The sequence below is a fragment of the Acanthaster planci genome, linkage group LG02 (genome assembly GCF_054643075.1).
Source record: "Acanthaster planci isolate LZ-2023a linkage group LG02, COTS_SCS, whole genome shotgun sequence".
Lineage (NCBI taxonomy): Eukaryota > Metazoa > Echinodermata > Asteroidea > Valvatida > Acanthasteridae > Acanthaster > Acanthaster planci.
The window spans coordinates 26452172-26468901 of NC_141778.1; the positions used below are offsets into that span (position 1 = coordinate 26452172).

At 42.6% G+C, this 16730-nt stretch overlaps 2 protein-coding genes across 4 annotated transcripts in view; both read left to right on the top strand.

The window, feature by feature from the left end:
* The window catches only part of LOC110975854 (uncharacterized), a 40251-nt gene extending 25625 nt beyond the window's left edge, over positions 1-14626 (top strand). Inside the window, exons 12-22 of one of the 2 annotated variants that reach the window (XR_015424368.1) lie at positions 929-1083; positions 1316-4655; positions 5446-5767; positions 6522-6679; positions 7882-7969; positions 9462-9723; positions 10718-10799; positions 11228-11308; positions 11443-11532; positions 11914-12141; positions 12398-14626. Coding sequence is in view for 1 of the 2 variants with exons in the window: in XM_022228688.2 (XP_022084380.2) it covers positions 929-1083; positions 1316-4655; positions 5446-5767; positions 6522-6679; positions 7882-7969; positions 9462-9723; positions 10718-10799; positions 11228-11308; positions 11443-11532; positions 12398-12472 (4653 nt within the window). In the remaining variant the exon portion in view is untranslated. The remainder of the gene's footprint in view (positions 1-928; positions 1084-1315; positions 4656-5445; positions 5768-6521; positions 6680-7881; positions 7970-9461; positions 9724-10717; positions 10800-11227; positions 11309-11442; positions 11533-11913; positions 12142-12397) is intronic. The other variant, XM_022228688.2, reaches the window with a different exon arrangement.
* A 962-nt stretch (positions 14627-15588) lies between these two features.
* The window catches only part of LOC110975954 (uncharacterized), a 39831-nt gene continuing 38689 nt past the window's right edge, over positions 15589-16730 (top strand). For both annotated transcript variants that reach the window (XM_087133350.1, XM_087133351.1), the window contains exon 1: positions 15589-16073. In XM_087133350.1, coding sequence (XP_086989476.1) covers positions 16011-16073 — 63 coding nt within the window. In that variant the 5' untranslated portion in view covers positions 15589-16010. The remainder of the gene's footprint in view (positions 16074-16730) is intronic.

The window sequence follows — 16730 nt, forward strand, 5'->3', positions numbered from 1 at the left end:
GCACAACATAGTGCGTGAAAGCCATGGAGAGATCATGCCAGTGTGGATCGACGTCCTGATGTTTCCCAATAAACTTTTTTAGTGCTATGAACGGAAATAACTCACAGGAAGGAGATCTGGCGAAGAGAAACCTCTGGAATATTGGGAGATTTATTTGAAAAATTTAATGGAGAATTGGAGTGATCTTGTGACTCAGAGGAGTTCTGCATGGTCTGTCTAGGCTGCTAGTTTTGAAAGGGCATGATTTTGTGACTGTCATCAAACTTTGAATTTTTTTACATGTATTGGACATATCTCATCAAGTTTGCTTGAAGTAAGCGGGTGTGATCTGAAACTGTTGCACCATTTTTTTGTTGGGTTTGTTGATTGTTTATATGTAATGTTGACCCAATTTTATCTTTCTATTTTACTACGTCTTGATTGACCCGAGGTTTTGTTTCATTTTTCAAAATCACACGCCTAGAAAAATTGCATGCCTGGGAATGTCCAGGAGTGTTTTTTTTTCCACACGCCTGCAATTTCCATATCACAAGGACTGATGTGAATGTACATGCTCATCTTATCAACTTTGATTGAGGCCAGTAGCGTATGACACTTTCAGGATGTGGTTAGGTATTTGACCCAAACTTGACCACTGTTTACCTCGCAGTGTAAGATCAATCAAGCATTGGTGCATTTCAAAGCTTGGTTACTCAGTTCTTTGTGTGTTGGCATTGCAAAGGCCTATTTTAGACAGAAATATTGCTTAGCAAACTTGTGTACTTTGTAAAAATCAATGGAGTACCAGCTAGTGTCAGTATAAACCATGCCGTTTAAGTTGGTAACCTGTTTTCTGCTAAATAGTTTTCACCGTGCTTAGTACTGTACTTTCCAGCTCCAAAGCCTGGAAAAATAAACTCAGGGATATTTTTTATTTGTTTTCATGCAGTTGGTTGAAGATACCTCTACCCCCACTCAAGTTAAGACACTCGATCTACAAGATTTCAGCCGTGAGTCTGTCCTCTGTGCACTGGACTTCATCTATGCTGGGAAGGTGACGGTCACCAGCTTTGTAGCAGAGGATGTTTGGAAGTTTGCTAAGAGGTGAGTTCTTTCATTGGCTGTGGAATCCTTTATTCTTGTTACAGATTAAAAATCATTGAAAAGTTTAAACTGAAAGGTTGTATTTCACAGGAATGTGGACTTTTCAATAAAAATATGTATCGTATGTTTAATGTATCGTCTGTAACATTGACAGGGCTGATCTTACGGTAACACTGAAAATGTAAAAAATTCCACTTAACACCCGTTCTCTTGACTTTTCTCCCTTCTGCAGGTTTTCCGTACCACAGCTATGCGATATCTGTTGTAAATTTAGCAGCAACTTGGAAAATACTATGACATCTCCTGAGGGGAATAAACTATCCTTAGCATCAATTTCAGATCTCTCTCCAGAAACCAAGAAAGGAGTTGAGCATGACAACGATGAATTCTTTGCCAACCGGGGCCTGGATGACCTCATACAAAGCCTTTGGGAAAGCAGAGGGGAGGAAAGTGACAGTCACAAAGGGGACAGTGACAATGCTAGTGACAAAGATGGTGGGGATCAGAAAGCCCCTGCCTCGCAAGCAAGGCGGAGGTTTTCTCACCAAGTGTCGGATACAGAAAGTGACTCCGAAGTGAAGGACGAAGCTCCTAATGACAGGGACATGGATGAGATCTACGAGTTCTTCAGCACACAGAGGCAGCAGCGCCAACACCAGAGCAGTGCCGAGAAGTGTGAAGACACCAGTGAGGAAGACAGTGATGACGCTGCATCCGATGGAGAAGATGGTCATGATGATATGGAGTACTCTGAGAAGTGTTCAGCCACATGCGGGAGACGATCGTTCACTATCTTAGAGCAGCTTCAGAGCAGCTGTCTACCCCAGGGCCCAGGCCAAGGATCTCAGAGAAAGGAAGACACCTCTTCACAAGGAGATGTCTTTGATGAACAAGGACGCTGTTGTGTCACTCCAGAGCAAATATCCAAGAGAAGAAAATCTGTCACAAGCTCGTCAGGAGTAGCTGACAGTATCGATTCTTCTTCAGACTTGATTACACCTTGCTTTGTGCACATGAAAAAGCTTTCAAATGATCTCCCAGTCTCACCAATGAAGAGCACGCAGACTGTTGGAAAGTGTTTGGAGCAGCAGTCCAACTTGAGAGCCAAACCTGCCAAATGTGCCAGAAATCATGAAGAGGTTCTTGGTGAAGGCTGTAGAAGTCTTAAGGAGGCAGATGCAACTCTTGCAGACGTCGGCGACAGCATCTTCCAATCTTGTGATGACAGCAAAGAGGATGTAAAAGAAGTGGACTTTGACACGTGGAAAGCAACTGCACAGCACCATGAGAGCTCACAGGAGATTAACCAGGCTTCAGTTTCACAGTGTTCAAGAACAGATGTGGAAGGAGATCAATGCACTTTCAATCAGAGTGAAGATCTGCTGGAAACTTTTTCCATTGAAAGAGAAGAAATGGATGTGGAGGAAGTGGAATCCTGTAAAAACGCACCATCTGATGGTAGAGATACCTCAAGCTCCTCAGAAAGTGAAGTTACACTCCCAGAAGTTAATGTTAGAAGCCAGCCTGACAAGCAAGTCTCTCATAGTCTGGAGATCAGGCATTCCTTCGGTCAGCCCGGTGGCAGTGGAGAGGAGATGAGCTCTGTCAAAGAGCCAGAGCTCAGAATCCCAATGGATGCCAGAGTAGGAGCTCAAGATGCGGTTGACAATGTAGTAATTGATCTCTCACAAGATGAAAATGACCAAGAGATTGAAGCTGTTGATTTAAAGACCAAGGACAATAATGCTGCTGTTGACAACAGAGATATATTCCAAGACAATGCAAATGACAGTGCCAGAGATGAGGACATGTCCGTGATCTTTCCACGGTCACCAGTCTCAGTTGCATCAAGGAGCAAGACTCTCTCCCAGCCATCTCAGAATTCCCATCACACTAGGAAACCCTCACCTAGGGAGCCACCTGTCACCAAACCACAAAAATTCACCTTCAGAAGGCGAGACAGACAGGGGAACACGGCAGCTAATCCTGCTGGAAAAAAGGACTTGAACAATTTGAGGATCCCTGCTCTCCACGGTACAGAAGGAGTGAAGCCCAAGTCGTCGGATACCCTTGCCTCTGTCATAGAGACTCCAGCTGCATTCCGGGCTGCAGCTGACCTGGTAAGAGACTCATCAACGCCCTTGTTTGGTCCAAACTCCAGAACAGTTGCCCACCATCACAGTGATATCCCTCCTGAAGTGTCACCTGTCAAGAACACTCCCGCTGTTGGTCAAGGTCAAAGAGTCGGTGGTCAGACTCGCAAGGAAGGAACACATCTCTCCTCATTACCTCTGGAGAGCAAGTCATCTGATGGACTTGACCACAACATGACGTCAAGGAGAGGGAGGATGATGGACGGAAGCCCAGTTCTAAAACCGTTACCAAAGAAATATCACTCCAGAAAGGGACAAGATGTTAGGGAGACAACCTCAACTGAAACCAGAGACAAAAGTTCCTCACCATTCTCAAGGTCAAATTTCACCATAGACTTGGAACACAGTTCTGGAGAAGAGGACAATGGACCAGACTCTCTGCATTTGTCAGGCACACCGGTAGGGCCAACACCAGACTGCTTTGATGCCGATACCCCAGAGGTGATAAGTTCTGTACCCCCGGCCCCACTTTCCCCCTCGCCACCCCCCTCACCCACATTTGGTTCAGTCTGTTCTCTGAAAGCAAAGGATTGGGCCTCCACTTCATCAGAACAGCAAAATGTGGTTGATACCATTGTTGACGAAGGGATTGAGTGGGAAGGGAGCTTGGCATCAAGATGCAAGAGGAAACTGCAGCAGGAGGATTATGCATCGGAAGATGTTGAGGTACCATCCAAGAGACCAAAAGGTCTGTCATCTCAGACGTCTCACTCTGCTATCAGCACAAACCTCCTGAGTCCTGTCTGCACTACGGACGAGGATGATGTTATCCTCGTCTCCAATGATGGGGAAAATCAAGATGGTCTCAGGACAGACACAAGAACTGTGGCGAGGAGAGACAAAGTGAACTGGCTGGAGCAGCTCTGCGTTGGCTTGTCCCCAACAAGGTTCTCATCAGAATCCCCATCCAGTGACGAGACAGAGGATAGTCACGATTGCCTCCAGGATGCCTCGACCCCAAGAATCCAACCCAACAACACTCCAGGTTATGAGACTACTGCATCTCTTAAGAAATGCTCTTTACCCATGTCATCTTTCAAGACATCAGGGAGCTCAAACACTCAGGCATCTCCTAGTAATTCTCCAAGGCCAGCTTCCCGATCTCCAAGTCCCCCTTGCAGCACCGCCATCAGAGATGCCACCAGTAAAAGGAGTCAACCTGAAACCCTTTCTTCGCCTCAAGACTCAGCATCAGATGTGGAGAGTGTGCCCCCGGCATCCCCAGAGAATGCTTCCCAGGAGCAGTTTGCCTATTATGGAGATGACGGAGGAGGGTATATGGAAGACTTCAACTTCTGCTCAGATGGAGAAGGGGCATCGGATGAAGCAGACATGGAAGATGTCAAATCAGAGAGGAAGTCGCAAACAGGGACTGAGACAAGCGGGCTCAGGGCAGGAGGTGCAGGTTCACTGTTAGAAGTGAGTTACTTCTCAACCGTACCTTTCTAAATCCACCTGTTGGAGAATTGAGGCCTGTTAAGTTCAAATAATGGTTTATAATATGGACTTTGTTGGAACTCTAGATGGCATTCTGATCGGTCTCATATTATCCGCTGTTTACATGTTTGTGTAATGCAGAAAATGCTTAGCCAAAGCAAAAAGTGTGCAGTGTTTTGTGTCCATTGCGTGACAGGAACTTGACTGGGTTTTGAGCACAACAGAGGCTGCATGTCCTCGGAATATTTAATTCCCAGGACATGTGCATGAATCCATAGCTGTCAGAAATGTTTATGTGGATACTCTTGTCCAGCAGGAGGAACCTTTTTTCCTCAAACTGCATTGCAATCCAATTGGAAGAAAGTATTTGATTGTCTAAGGAAAACTGAAAAATCTATTACATAAAGCCAAGGCAGTGCAAATTTCAGATACAAAGAGTTTAGCTCTGCAAACTGGTACTATTTTACCAATCTTTACTTGGTACAACAAATCTTGACATATTGTTGAAATATAATGAATTGAAAGTTAGCATCTAAATGTGATTTAACTTAAACTTTAAAACATAAAAGGTCCAACATTTTGGCTCTTGTAGAATCTTTTCCAGAGGATCAAAGAATACATTTTAAGCTTCATTTTTGTCTTTAACATAAAGTTCCTGCTTTAATGGTTTGGGGTTCATGCTTAACTGAAAAATGTTCCGTCAAAAAAACAAGTACTGCTTTTGTTTTTATAGAAGCTGGTAAGAATCGTTTTATTGTTCCCTTTGCCTCAGAAACTCTCCGCATCGTGTCCAACCACCCGAAAGTCTACATCTGGGATGCCCAAGGGTTTCCACAGCAACATCAGCGTCCAGAACTTCTCCAGTTCGGATGAGGACTCCCACCCTCCCAGGCCTGAGTCTCTCCCAACGTCTCAGCATGGAGGTGGCGCCGGCGTCCTCCTAGGGTCGAAACCACATCTCAAGGAAGAGGCGGAGGAGTTTGGATGCAGCGAGAGTTTCCTCTGCGAGCTGAGGGCAGGGCAGGTGGATGAAGAGGTGGCCTGGGGCGGAGTCCTGCGTGCTGATGGAGACCAAGACATCAAACAACCTCAAAGTAATTTACAGATTCCAGCTATCAATACTGATTCAGCTACACATCTGACAAATTTGGGGCCCCTGATCAGGTTATCTCTGCTCATTTTTCAGTGGCCCCCAGCAATGGTGAAATCAATGTGATAACTACTGTGGTGTTGCCAGTGTTTCATGACAGTCACTCCATACAAAACCCAACACCGTACTGTCAGCCATTAAAGGGGGCCATTGGGAATGTCTCACAAAATGATGCTGGATTATTCTATACAGAAAGATTGCAAAAGTGATTAGACGCCCCAGAGCTCAGTGCAAACACCAAGATGAATTTGTGCAAGTCACCTGCTATTTAATTTAACTGAAAACAGAAGGCATGAAATATTTACATATGTTGACACTGGCTTCTGCACTAGTGACCATTTTAAAGTCATTGCTGCACAGGAAATTCAATCATAAACAAAATCTGCATTTGGTAAACCAATAAGCCTCTCAACTGTCTCTAACACAACAAAATACCAGGGGGGTCATATTTCTCAGTTTGTCTTGTGGATATCAGGACTTTTGTTGCCAAAGTAATGGCTTTCAGAGGTTGAATCAGGTAGGTTTTGCTACTTTCACTTTTGTACAAAAAGTCCAAGTGCCTGATTCACATAATCCTTGCCCTCTTTGAGGGAACACAGGCCCTTTTAGGCTATTCATTGCAACCCTTCTGCTCAGTGTGTTTTAAGATTTCTCTTTGTCCCACAAACTCAACCCCAGCTGTCGCTTTTGTTCCAAAGATAAATGTCCACCAGAAGATGACCCTCTTGTCTCAAAAACCACTATGGTCGGGAGAAAGGAGCCACTGAGCAAGGAGACGATCGACAAGCTGTATCACCCACCGGCCCCCATCACCCCCATGCCTCCCTATGATGATATGAACACGCCAGGCCTGAAGGTAAAACCACCAAGATTTGGTGGGCTTCTTGTCTTGAAGGCTTTGATACAGAACTTGGTTTTCAGTAAATGAGATAATTCTTCAATTGTGACCAGAGAACCGAAATGGTGTCTTGGGCCTTTTTCTCCTTGATTTTGTCTCAGAAAGAGAAAAGGGAGCCCTTTGCATTGACATGTCACTCAGTTTCATCGCCAGATTTTAATGGATACTATTTGGGTGAGAAATTTGAAGAGTTTCTTTTGATATACATTATGCAGCATTCATTCATTCAGATTTTGTTGGGTTTTTTGGGGCAGAAAATGATCACATTGGGCACTGTTGTGAAGGCAGTAATGTTGGAAATCAACCAACTTTCAAAGACAGCGAGGCCCCATTTTACATGATTCCTTTTTTATTAGCTAACTTCAATGAGTTTTTCATTCCACAGTATACCAGAGGTGGTTGGTGGTTGCATGTCATTATTTTGCATGTCTAAGCCAAGTCAAAAGTCAATAACTGATAAGTTACAAGTCAAGTCACGAGTCACAAAAGTAGCAACTTGAGTCCGGCTCAAGTCCAAGTCATGTGACTTGAGTCTACCACTCTACAATATTTTCCAAAATGGGGGGATATAGAGAGGATATAGAGATCTTACCTGATCCTTTCCAAGTCCAACTTTTAAAAGTAATCTCTGTGATAGAGGGACACTTCCAACCTAAGAAACAACACTGGCCCTTAGGTCCCAACCACCGCCATTGGATTGCATGGCATACATCAATCTGTTACCCTCGGAATTAACCATAGGTCTTTAACTTGAAAGAGACTCTGGCGACTAGCATCTTATCATGATCAAGTTGAATCATAATCAGTGAGATTTGTAGTAGAAGGCGTCATTTGTTGGGCTGCCACTTTAAAAAAAAAAGAAGCTCTCTCTGTCCACGATGTCATTGGCAAAAGAGCATACATTTTGTCTGCCAACCTCTCTTAGTGTGGTTGTCTTCATACATGTAAGCCAGCAGACTGTGTGTGTCGCTTTGCCAATCTGATCATAGTTTTGAGGAATACACGATGGTTTTAATACAGAAATGAGGACACATGAATCCAGATGCAGTGGTTTCTCTCGTCATGTTCCTGCAGTATCACTCAAAAAGTTTGAGTCAGTGGCCGGAAAAGCAGCACCCAATAGGATCTTAACGTAGAATCGTTTCTTGTCATCTGTGCAGAATGAACTGAAGAAGTTTGGAGTGAAACCCCTGCCCAAGAAGAAAGCCCGTCTGAAGTTGAAAGAGATCTACAGCTACACACACCAAGGTATGCTTTAATCAGCCCGTCTAAGCTTTAACTGATCTGGTTGACTGAAGCAAGATTTGAACCAGTACAGTGAAACGCCGCTATACCGAACACCGCTATACCGAACATTTGGCTGTACCGAACATCGTCCTTGGCTCCCAATAAGTTGTGCACAGAGCCTACCGAACACTATTCAGTTGCCGTTTGTAATTCCTGAACGTCAACATGATAAACAGTCGGTGTTTTTATGTTGGCAAGTGACAAGAGGCCATTATTTCCCCAAGGATTAGAAGGGAAAGCAACTAGTTGTCAACGGTATTGAATAGACACTGGTTTTGTGGCTCCACATGATCGGGTGTGGAAGAAAACCGCACGTACGCACACGGTGGCATTGCACTAACAATAGTCTAAAGAGGGCGCCACTGTTACACAAATCAACTGAGACTCGCCACAGCATGCATCCGAGATCGATCCTGAGCGGTAGTTTCACGACTTTAAGGATAAGCTTGATATCAATTTTTTGACTCGAGTTTAAATAAAAAACAAAAATAATTAACAGATACATTTCTAGAAACCTTAAACTTGAATGCAACGGCAAAACATCACGAAAACAGCAAGCCAAGGTATCACAAGAAGGTGCACTTCGGTTAGACAAGAGAGGGCGCTATTCAACATGGCAACGAAACGTTCGGCAGTCAAATTAGCTCTACTGAACGACCGCTGTACCGAACATTTAGCGTGGAACCCTGTCTTGTTCGTTGTAGCGGCGTTCCATTGTAACCCACTGAATATCACACGGGCAGTTTACCAGTGGATCTTAGCAAATGTGTGTGATACAGTTTTCCAAACATTGGGCATTTTATGTTGAGATAGTTTTGTCATTGTTGTGACATTCACAGGACAGTTTATTCATTGACTGCTTCCTACCTGTCCAGTTGCACAAACTATGTTTTTCCCGTCACTGTTACTTCCTCCTTTTCCTCCCTTTTCACAGTACCTTCTTCCTCAATACTCTCCCTGTAATGGTAACAATCAGGAAAACCTCTAACTCTTTGGGAGATTCAGTGCTGAGCAATTATTGTTCTCTCCAAGGCACTTGGTATACCTATTCTTGGCTGGAGAGATAACAGTTGGTGTAAAGTAGCCTGCCCAAGGACACCGCGCATAGCGAGTGGCTGGATTCAAATCCCTGACTTGCTGTTCACAAGCCACAAGCCCTGACTGCAAGGCCACGTTCCTTATCACCCTGTCTGGTGCTGGATTTGGTTGTTCTGTTCGAGAGGGTTTTCACGTGATGTTACATGATGGGCAAATGCATTTCAGGAAGTGTACCATGTCAGCGAAGGCGCACATATTTTCAAATCTGTGTATTACTATTGGTTTCATGTATGCCAGAATGTGGAGAGACTTCGAAGGTGCAGGCATTTCCGTGCAATCTGTGTAAATTGAACTCTGACTGCCAAAAATCACATAACTGAAAATCCCCTCTGCCTCAATTTTTTGGTCTCTGCAGTTTTAGAAGACAGCGATTCCGAATCTGACGGATCAGGACCCACTTTCAAGCTTCCAGCTGTAAACACCAAGTCCACCACATCATCCAACCCTCCAACTCGGAAGGCAGCCCCAAAGAAATCTCCAACCAGGAGGAAGAAATCCAACAGCAAAGAAGGGAGCAGTGGTCAACAGCTCAGCCAGAAGAGGGCAGGTGTGAGCAGGCCAGGGCATCTAGAGGCTGAGGTAGATGGAGACAGCCAGTCCATGGATAGTGATGATAGGTGAGCAATGGGTACACCTCTGTTTAGGTCTGACCTCTTGAAACTAAGGTTGTGCATTGTATCTGGTTACCCCAGTAAACCATTTTAAGTGATGGTACCTGTTTCTAGTAAGCAACTTCCCAAATTAATTAATAACTTCTTAAACAGGAGAAAAGGTTTTTGTCAGGAAATATGAGGTAATAATCCAGGTGATGAACCAAATGTCACTTTTTTGTGTAGTTTTTTTTACAGTTTATAGTAAGTCTGGTCTGGTCTGGTGTCTGGTCTTGTGATGGTCATGTTTCTGGTCTTGTGACTGGTCTTGTGATGGGCTCGTGTCTGGTCTTGGAAGGTCTTGTGACGGTCTTGGGTCTGTTCTTTTGTCTGGTCTTGTGACTGGTCTTGTGATGGTCTCGTGTCTGGTCTTGGAAGGTCTTGTGTCTGGTCTTGTGAAGGTCTTGGGTCTGTTCTTTTGTCTGGTCTTGTGACTGGTCTTGTGATGGTCTTGTGTCTGGTCTTGTGATGGTCTTGGGTCTGTTCTTGTGATGGTCTTGTGTCTGGTCTTGTGATGGTCTTGTGATGGTCTTGTGTCTGCTCTTGTGATGGTCTTGTGTCTGCTCTTGTGATGGTCTTGTGACTGGTCTTGTCATGGTCATGTGACTTGTTTGTGACGGTCTCAACAGCAGTTCTGGTTGTTCATAATAATATGTTTTGAAGCAGGATGTACTCCAAGGCACTTGGCATGTCTTGCTTATTTCTTGTGTTTTCTTTTTCATCTAGACCACCAGCTTTGCATGACTTCTGAAAATCTGCTTTGTAAATTCTGTGTTTTGCTTTAAACAACCACTCCCCATATGGCGCATCTTACTTGGCATATAAAAGTGTGTTGTAAATGAAGACGTCTTAAAAAAGAAGATTGCAGAGAGCAAGCAGTAACTTGATCTTACAGCAGTGGCAGTGGTTGTCATAGTCACTGTCACTACAGTGTCCCCAATCCTGTTGTCATGTTGTTTAGTGAGTACAGCAACTCCAGAGAATGTCCCGAAGGAACTGATGACGAAGAGGATGACGAGGACTTCTTGGAACCATCTCAGAGGGTGAGGATAACCGCAGCATCCAAGAAATTTTGAAATCGTTCTCACTTTTTATGCACAAGGACTGTGCAAGTTACTACTGGGAAGCACAGCATGTGTTCTTACACACCTCTTATTTTGCCAACGTTTGGAGAAATGTCATTTTTTGGGTTGGTTTCCATTTTACCTCAAATTAATTTGTTCAAAAGAGACATCTTTCCCATTAATTTAAATAGGGTTGTATTTTCATTTAGTGTTAAGTAGTATGTGTATTATTATCCGATGGTTTGATAGCTGCTTGGGATTTTTAACACTTTGTAAATTATTGTTTATTGTATTGACTAATTTTCATCTGAATGTGCACAGTGCGCACGCTAGGGCCAGTGATGTTATTTGGTCATCACACAGAAATTGTTGAAGTACTGTATTGTTTATTTTTCTTCTTCAAGCAGACGGCTGCCAACCTGGAAGAGGCCATTAAAGTCTACATCAAGACCAGGCCTTCCCTCTACGAAAAAATCCTGTGCTATGAGGTAACGTGACCAATAAAGCTTTTACTCTAAACTTTTTTCTGAAGTTTTCAGTAAGCAAAACCCTGAAAAGACAAGTGGCCAAAGTAACTTGTTTAGCTTTAATTTTCACCAATGTTTTCTCACTCCCCGAACAGCCCCTTGAGTTGGACAAGTTCCATGCGGAGTTGAAAAGAGCTGGTATCAAATACTCCAAGAACAAGCTGAGAGAGTTTCTAGACTATCATGTGAGTTTGCAATCAATGTCAGTGAAATCATTTTTAACGGAGACTTATTTTATGTGTAAGATTTTCACCTCTGAACCATATCTTGGCAAGGGGAGTTCAGTCTACTTGAAATGCTTTTTTAAAGTGTACTTCATCTGACTGTTGAGGCCGCTGTTAAAGCAAAGTCATTAAGACCACCCACCCCCCAGTTATGGTGGAAGCATTTGTGCAACAGCCATTCAGAAACCATAAGTACACAGCAAGTTCAATCAGCGACAATTTGTCAACCACTGTCAGTTTTGCCTGGTGCCCGGTATATATTTTATGCTTAGGTTACCAGTCAAAATCGATCATTGTTTGACCATCTGTCTCTGATTGAACCTGCCCATGTCTGTGCATTAGCTGACGTTGTGCTGCCTCCGTTCCTGGCAGACTTCCAGAGTGAAGTACCAGTGTTGGCAACAAGTCTATAACAGTCCATCACAGTTTTAAAGTCAAGTTACAGTCTGTTAAAGTGAACTGTGAGAAGAGCATTCCCTTGTCGTTGCTCGTCTTGTCGTTTGTGACTGGACTTGTGAAAGAGCTTGTGATGAAATGGCAATTTACCTGTGAAAGGATCCCACTGTGAAGGCAAGTTCATACTTCAGGCTAAAGCAAAGCGAACTGACATCAAGAAATGTTGGCCGAAAAATACACTTGTGTTACAACATGTTCAGGTTTTGTGAATTCGTTGCGCAACTATTTGATCTGATGCCACAAAATCGGGTTAGTGTTCCCTGTCGCAAACTGGCCTTAAAACAGATGTATAGTCAAATGACTTGATTCATCATTAACGTGCTGAGGATATCGCAGTGTTTGACAATACCACTTCCTTCCTCTTCCCCAGGGTATTACTTTTCGTGTCATCACCAGCAACGCCAACAGACAGGTGAGAAAGCCCAAGAAGGCAAAAAGCAAGTGAGGCCACGGTATCGGGATCATCTCCTTGTCTTTACAGTCATCATCAACCAGGAGTATATCTCTTAGAGTGCAATTGGCACAGTGGCCGGATTGAGTGGTGATTTGGGTTTTGTCAATTATGGGCAACTATCCACTCTGAGTTTAAGTGTACTCACGTGCGCGCACACAACTCACACCAGACAGAAATTGGTCATGCCTACACAATGCGTCCCTTGGCTAAATTCACATAAATTCGAGTTCCAACCAAAGGACCATCATTCTGCCCAAAAAATTCCTTGCTTGGTCCCACTCGGGCAGATAGCTCAACCAGTCATACTTTGTCCAATGATTCAACAAATTACCACCCCACTCCACGGCACTAGTTGAGCCATTTTTGCGAATTCCCTCCGTTGCTCACTGTTGCCATCTTGTGCAGTCATTTTCTGGGCATTGGCCCAGCCATGCCCCAGGGCTTGGTTCCACAATGGTAGACAAGATATAGTCTAACTGTTCTTTGTTCAAGTGACATTGCTCGATCTACAGGTACATGTATCTATGGTTATTGCACCAACCTCCCCTACAGTAACCTTATATGGTCAAGGAGATTGCTGCGATCATTACATTGCAATCTGTGCGTGGCACACATTGCTCAGTTTTTTTCTCTTCACCTATGAGGGAGTATTGGTATATGGAGCCCATTTGGCTGAATTTTTTGCTAAGCAAAATTACCCTCCCAGCACAATTATGCGAACAACTAATCACTTTACAACTTGTGAAATTTGTCAAGTAACTGGTTTCTTCTAGGTGTGTATTATCAGCTTATCTGTGAGCTAAGCAGCTTTGGAAAATATTCTCATTGCTGATAGGTTTATGGATCTGGATAAGTCATTCAAACGACAACATGTTTGTCACTATCATGGCAGTCAACCAAGCTGTTGACCTGGAATTGTAAGAAAATCTGCCTGTGATTTTTGTTTTTTTTGCATTTACCTAAATAGAGGTTATGCGTTAACGCGTCCTAAGAGGGCAGTAGTCTTGTATCACTGGGATAGGCTCGGGTAAACCTTTTGAACACTCACTGTAACTAAATTGAAATAACAAACACAACCTCTGAGACACCATGGAGACGTCAGCAGCACATAACCTCTCTGGTGCAACATGTAGAAAACTAGGGAACATAGCATGATTTTTGTCCTTTTTATTGGGGACCGAAACTTGAAGAAGGTCTCCAGTTTTTGCTTTCCAGAGGTAAAGGGAGGTAGCCACACTTTAAAGTTTAATACTTGACATGATTAATTGAAATTCTGAAATACCTCATGCTCATAAATATTCAAAATTTAATTCCGTGTAGGAAGCAGTGTCAGATGAGAGATTTTTATTGAAAGCAGTGATCTGTGAGAGTTATTTTAACCATGATTCAGTGCACATGAGGAAGATAAAACCTCATGGCATGTCCTCCTTTAGATCTTAAAAATGTTTTGTGTGGTTCATCACTTGATTCTCTGTTTGACAAGGGCCATGTTGGACCAGTGACCGTTATTTGCCAACCATTGGTCAGTTTTGCTTGGTAACTTGCACAAAACACATGAGCATCAACAAGTGGTTGACAAGCGGTGACTGAACGAACTCGGCCGACATTACCGGGACCAGCGGAATGATTTTGTATAATTAGAACTTTGTTATATAGAAACTAGAATTCAGGAGATTTTTGACTTTGAAAGTTTGTTTTAGGAATATATAGTGCCATATATGTAGTGCCATTCCAAAAAAAAAAGAAGAAAATTATGGGTTTGTAAAATCTGATTGATTTTTCTGGTCTTTGAAATCATGCACTTGTATTTTCAAGTCAACCTTAATGTTTTTTAAGATCACGCATGTTTTATAAGTTCCTGTAAAGGACACACTTCTGTTAATGAAGAGAAATCAGAGCAAATGAGCCCAGAATTACTCCACAGTAGTGGTTTGTCTGTAATTCAAGATTAAAATATGAAAAAGGCAAAGGTAACTCGTGGGACTGGAAAGAAGCTCTGAGTTGGAAAGCTAATGGTTGTCCTGACGTGATGTTTCCAAACTATTTTAAATTTCAGAATTGGTGACAAGTTTATTCAAGGTCTTGTAACATGATATGCAAAAACATTGTTTTGCGAAGAGAAAATAAAAAAGTTTGTGGAATGAACCTGTGGACATCGTAACCTGTGGTCTTATTTTCTTGTCAGTGTTCAGTGTTAATAATCATGGAAAGAACTATCTGGGATGTGTTTCCTTTGTGAGTGCATATAGCATGGGTCATAAGTTACAGTGACAAAACCACAATCTGAAGGCACCAGTTTCCCTTATTGGAGGATTGCTGGGGGAGGTCCAACTTATGAGAGGGATTGTGAGTCTGCATACAATCTTAGGTGAAACTCCAGTTTGCTCCATTTTGCAGTGCACCGATGGGCACATAGATCTGGGTTTTTGAGGGTGAAATTTCAACTGCAAGCACGCCTATAAGTCACGTAGCGTCATCCTCTCCCAAACTGATGAAAAATTGAAAATGGTCTTAACTTGATGTGTGTTTTGAGGTTCAAGGGTCCTGCCACATCAACTTGATTTTCTTAATCCTCCCTCTCCAGCATTCAAGTGAATAGATTTTATGAAGGGATTTCTTAGTACAAATCAAAGGAGGGTTATTACTTCTCTGCTGTTTGCAGCATTTATTATTAAACTGGGCCAAAGCGCCGCTAAGCGGCGCTACGGGATCTATGATCATGGCTTTTAATCCGCTGTGCTTTTTTCAGTCTAAAGCAAAGATCGCTAAAGTTTGATATAACGCCCTCTTTTGCCCAAAATAAGTAATGTGCAAAGTTCAGGTCACGTGATATACACGGAAACGTCGTTCTGGAAACAGATTATTCCATTCTTATATATGGGCAAGCTGTTTAAAATAATTCATTGTATGGGATTCAAGAAATTCTTGATTAAACATTAGTAATAATTGTGGCCCAAAACTAATTTTGAAAAACTAACTGAAACGTAATTATCACAAATAAAACTGTCATTTGAAATGATTCTACAGGCTTAATAATGCTGTGGTTTTACAAACACCCCTTTTTAGAAATTGTAGTAGTCTCAAATCCAACAGTGCTTCCACTTGTTACCAGTACGTACTGCCTGCAGTATGCAGCAGGTGTAATTGTACGGGAATTTACGAAACATTTTAGAGGAATTCGTTGAGTACCATTGTAATCGTGCAGTTATTAAATGTTAAAACTCGTGTGCAATTTGGAATTTCTCTCTGGGTGAGAAACTGAGAACTTCACTGTGGAAGCAAGTGACGACATGACCTTGTTTCTAAACTACCTGACCACTGTCAAGTGTCATCGTAGTAAAGGCTGTGCAGCCTGCATGGACAAATAATATCAACAACCAAGGAATATGGCCGGAATGATGGTTGATTTTACATGCTTAACTTTCTGTCGTAAATGTACCTACATATTCCAGCCCCAATAGCCTACCAACGAGTGTGATTGAGAATGGAAACTGTGTTTGGACTGAGATTTTGATCCTACCAACTCATCATGAACAAAAACGCCCTACACTCCAACTTTGAAGGAGACTTGAAGGTGCTGAAAAGATCCAAGGTGTGCTACATGTACTTTTTAATTGATTAAATTGTTAAATATTTTAATGTTGGGTACAGTCACTGGGTGTGCGCAGTTGGTCGATCTTTGCACGATCTGTTGACTTGATTTCACGCTTTACTAAATTACCAATGATTCTGCCAATTGCCTTTTTTATTTCATTTGTGATTGTCGTGATTTGGGAAGATAGCTTGGAAAGAAGGGAAGTAAAGTTAGATATTCGTACAGGGATCAAGGGATAAGCACAACACAAGTGGATTATGCTGATTGGCTGATTGAACCCAACATTTAAGTATAATAAATTTTGCTTCTTCGTGCTCGTGAAATTTCCTGTCTTTCATGGCTGCAACTCAGGCATTACACGTGTACATGTATATGTTGTTATGTATCATATTGTTGTGTCATTGTCATGGACTGAGTACTAAAGTGCTAATTGAGAAACTTCAAGGCTCCCCTGTGAGCCTTCTGGGCACGAGAATGAAAGTCATAGCTTTGCATCCACCACTGCGTGCCCTAAAAGCTGCTGCTGAAAAAATTTCATTATTTACTTTTTTCTACAGAAAAGTCATCACGAGTTACATGTATCATTTGCTTAGCCATAGATTGAATGCACAGTCTTCAAAAATTGTACCTTTATGTGATACTAAACCACTTGTG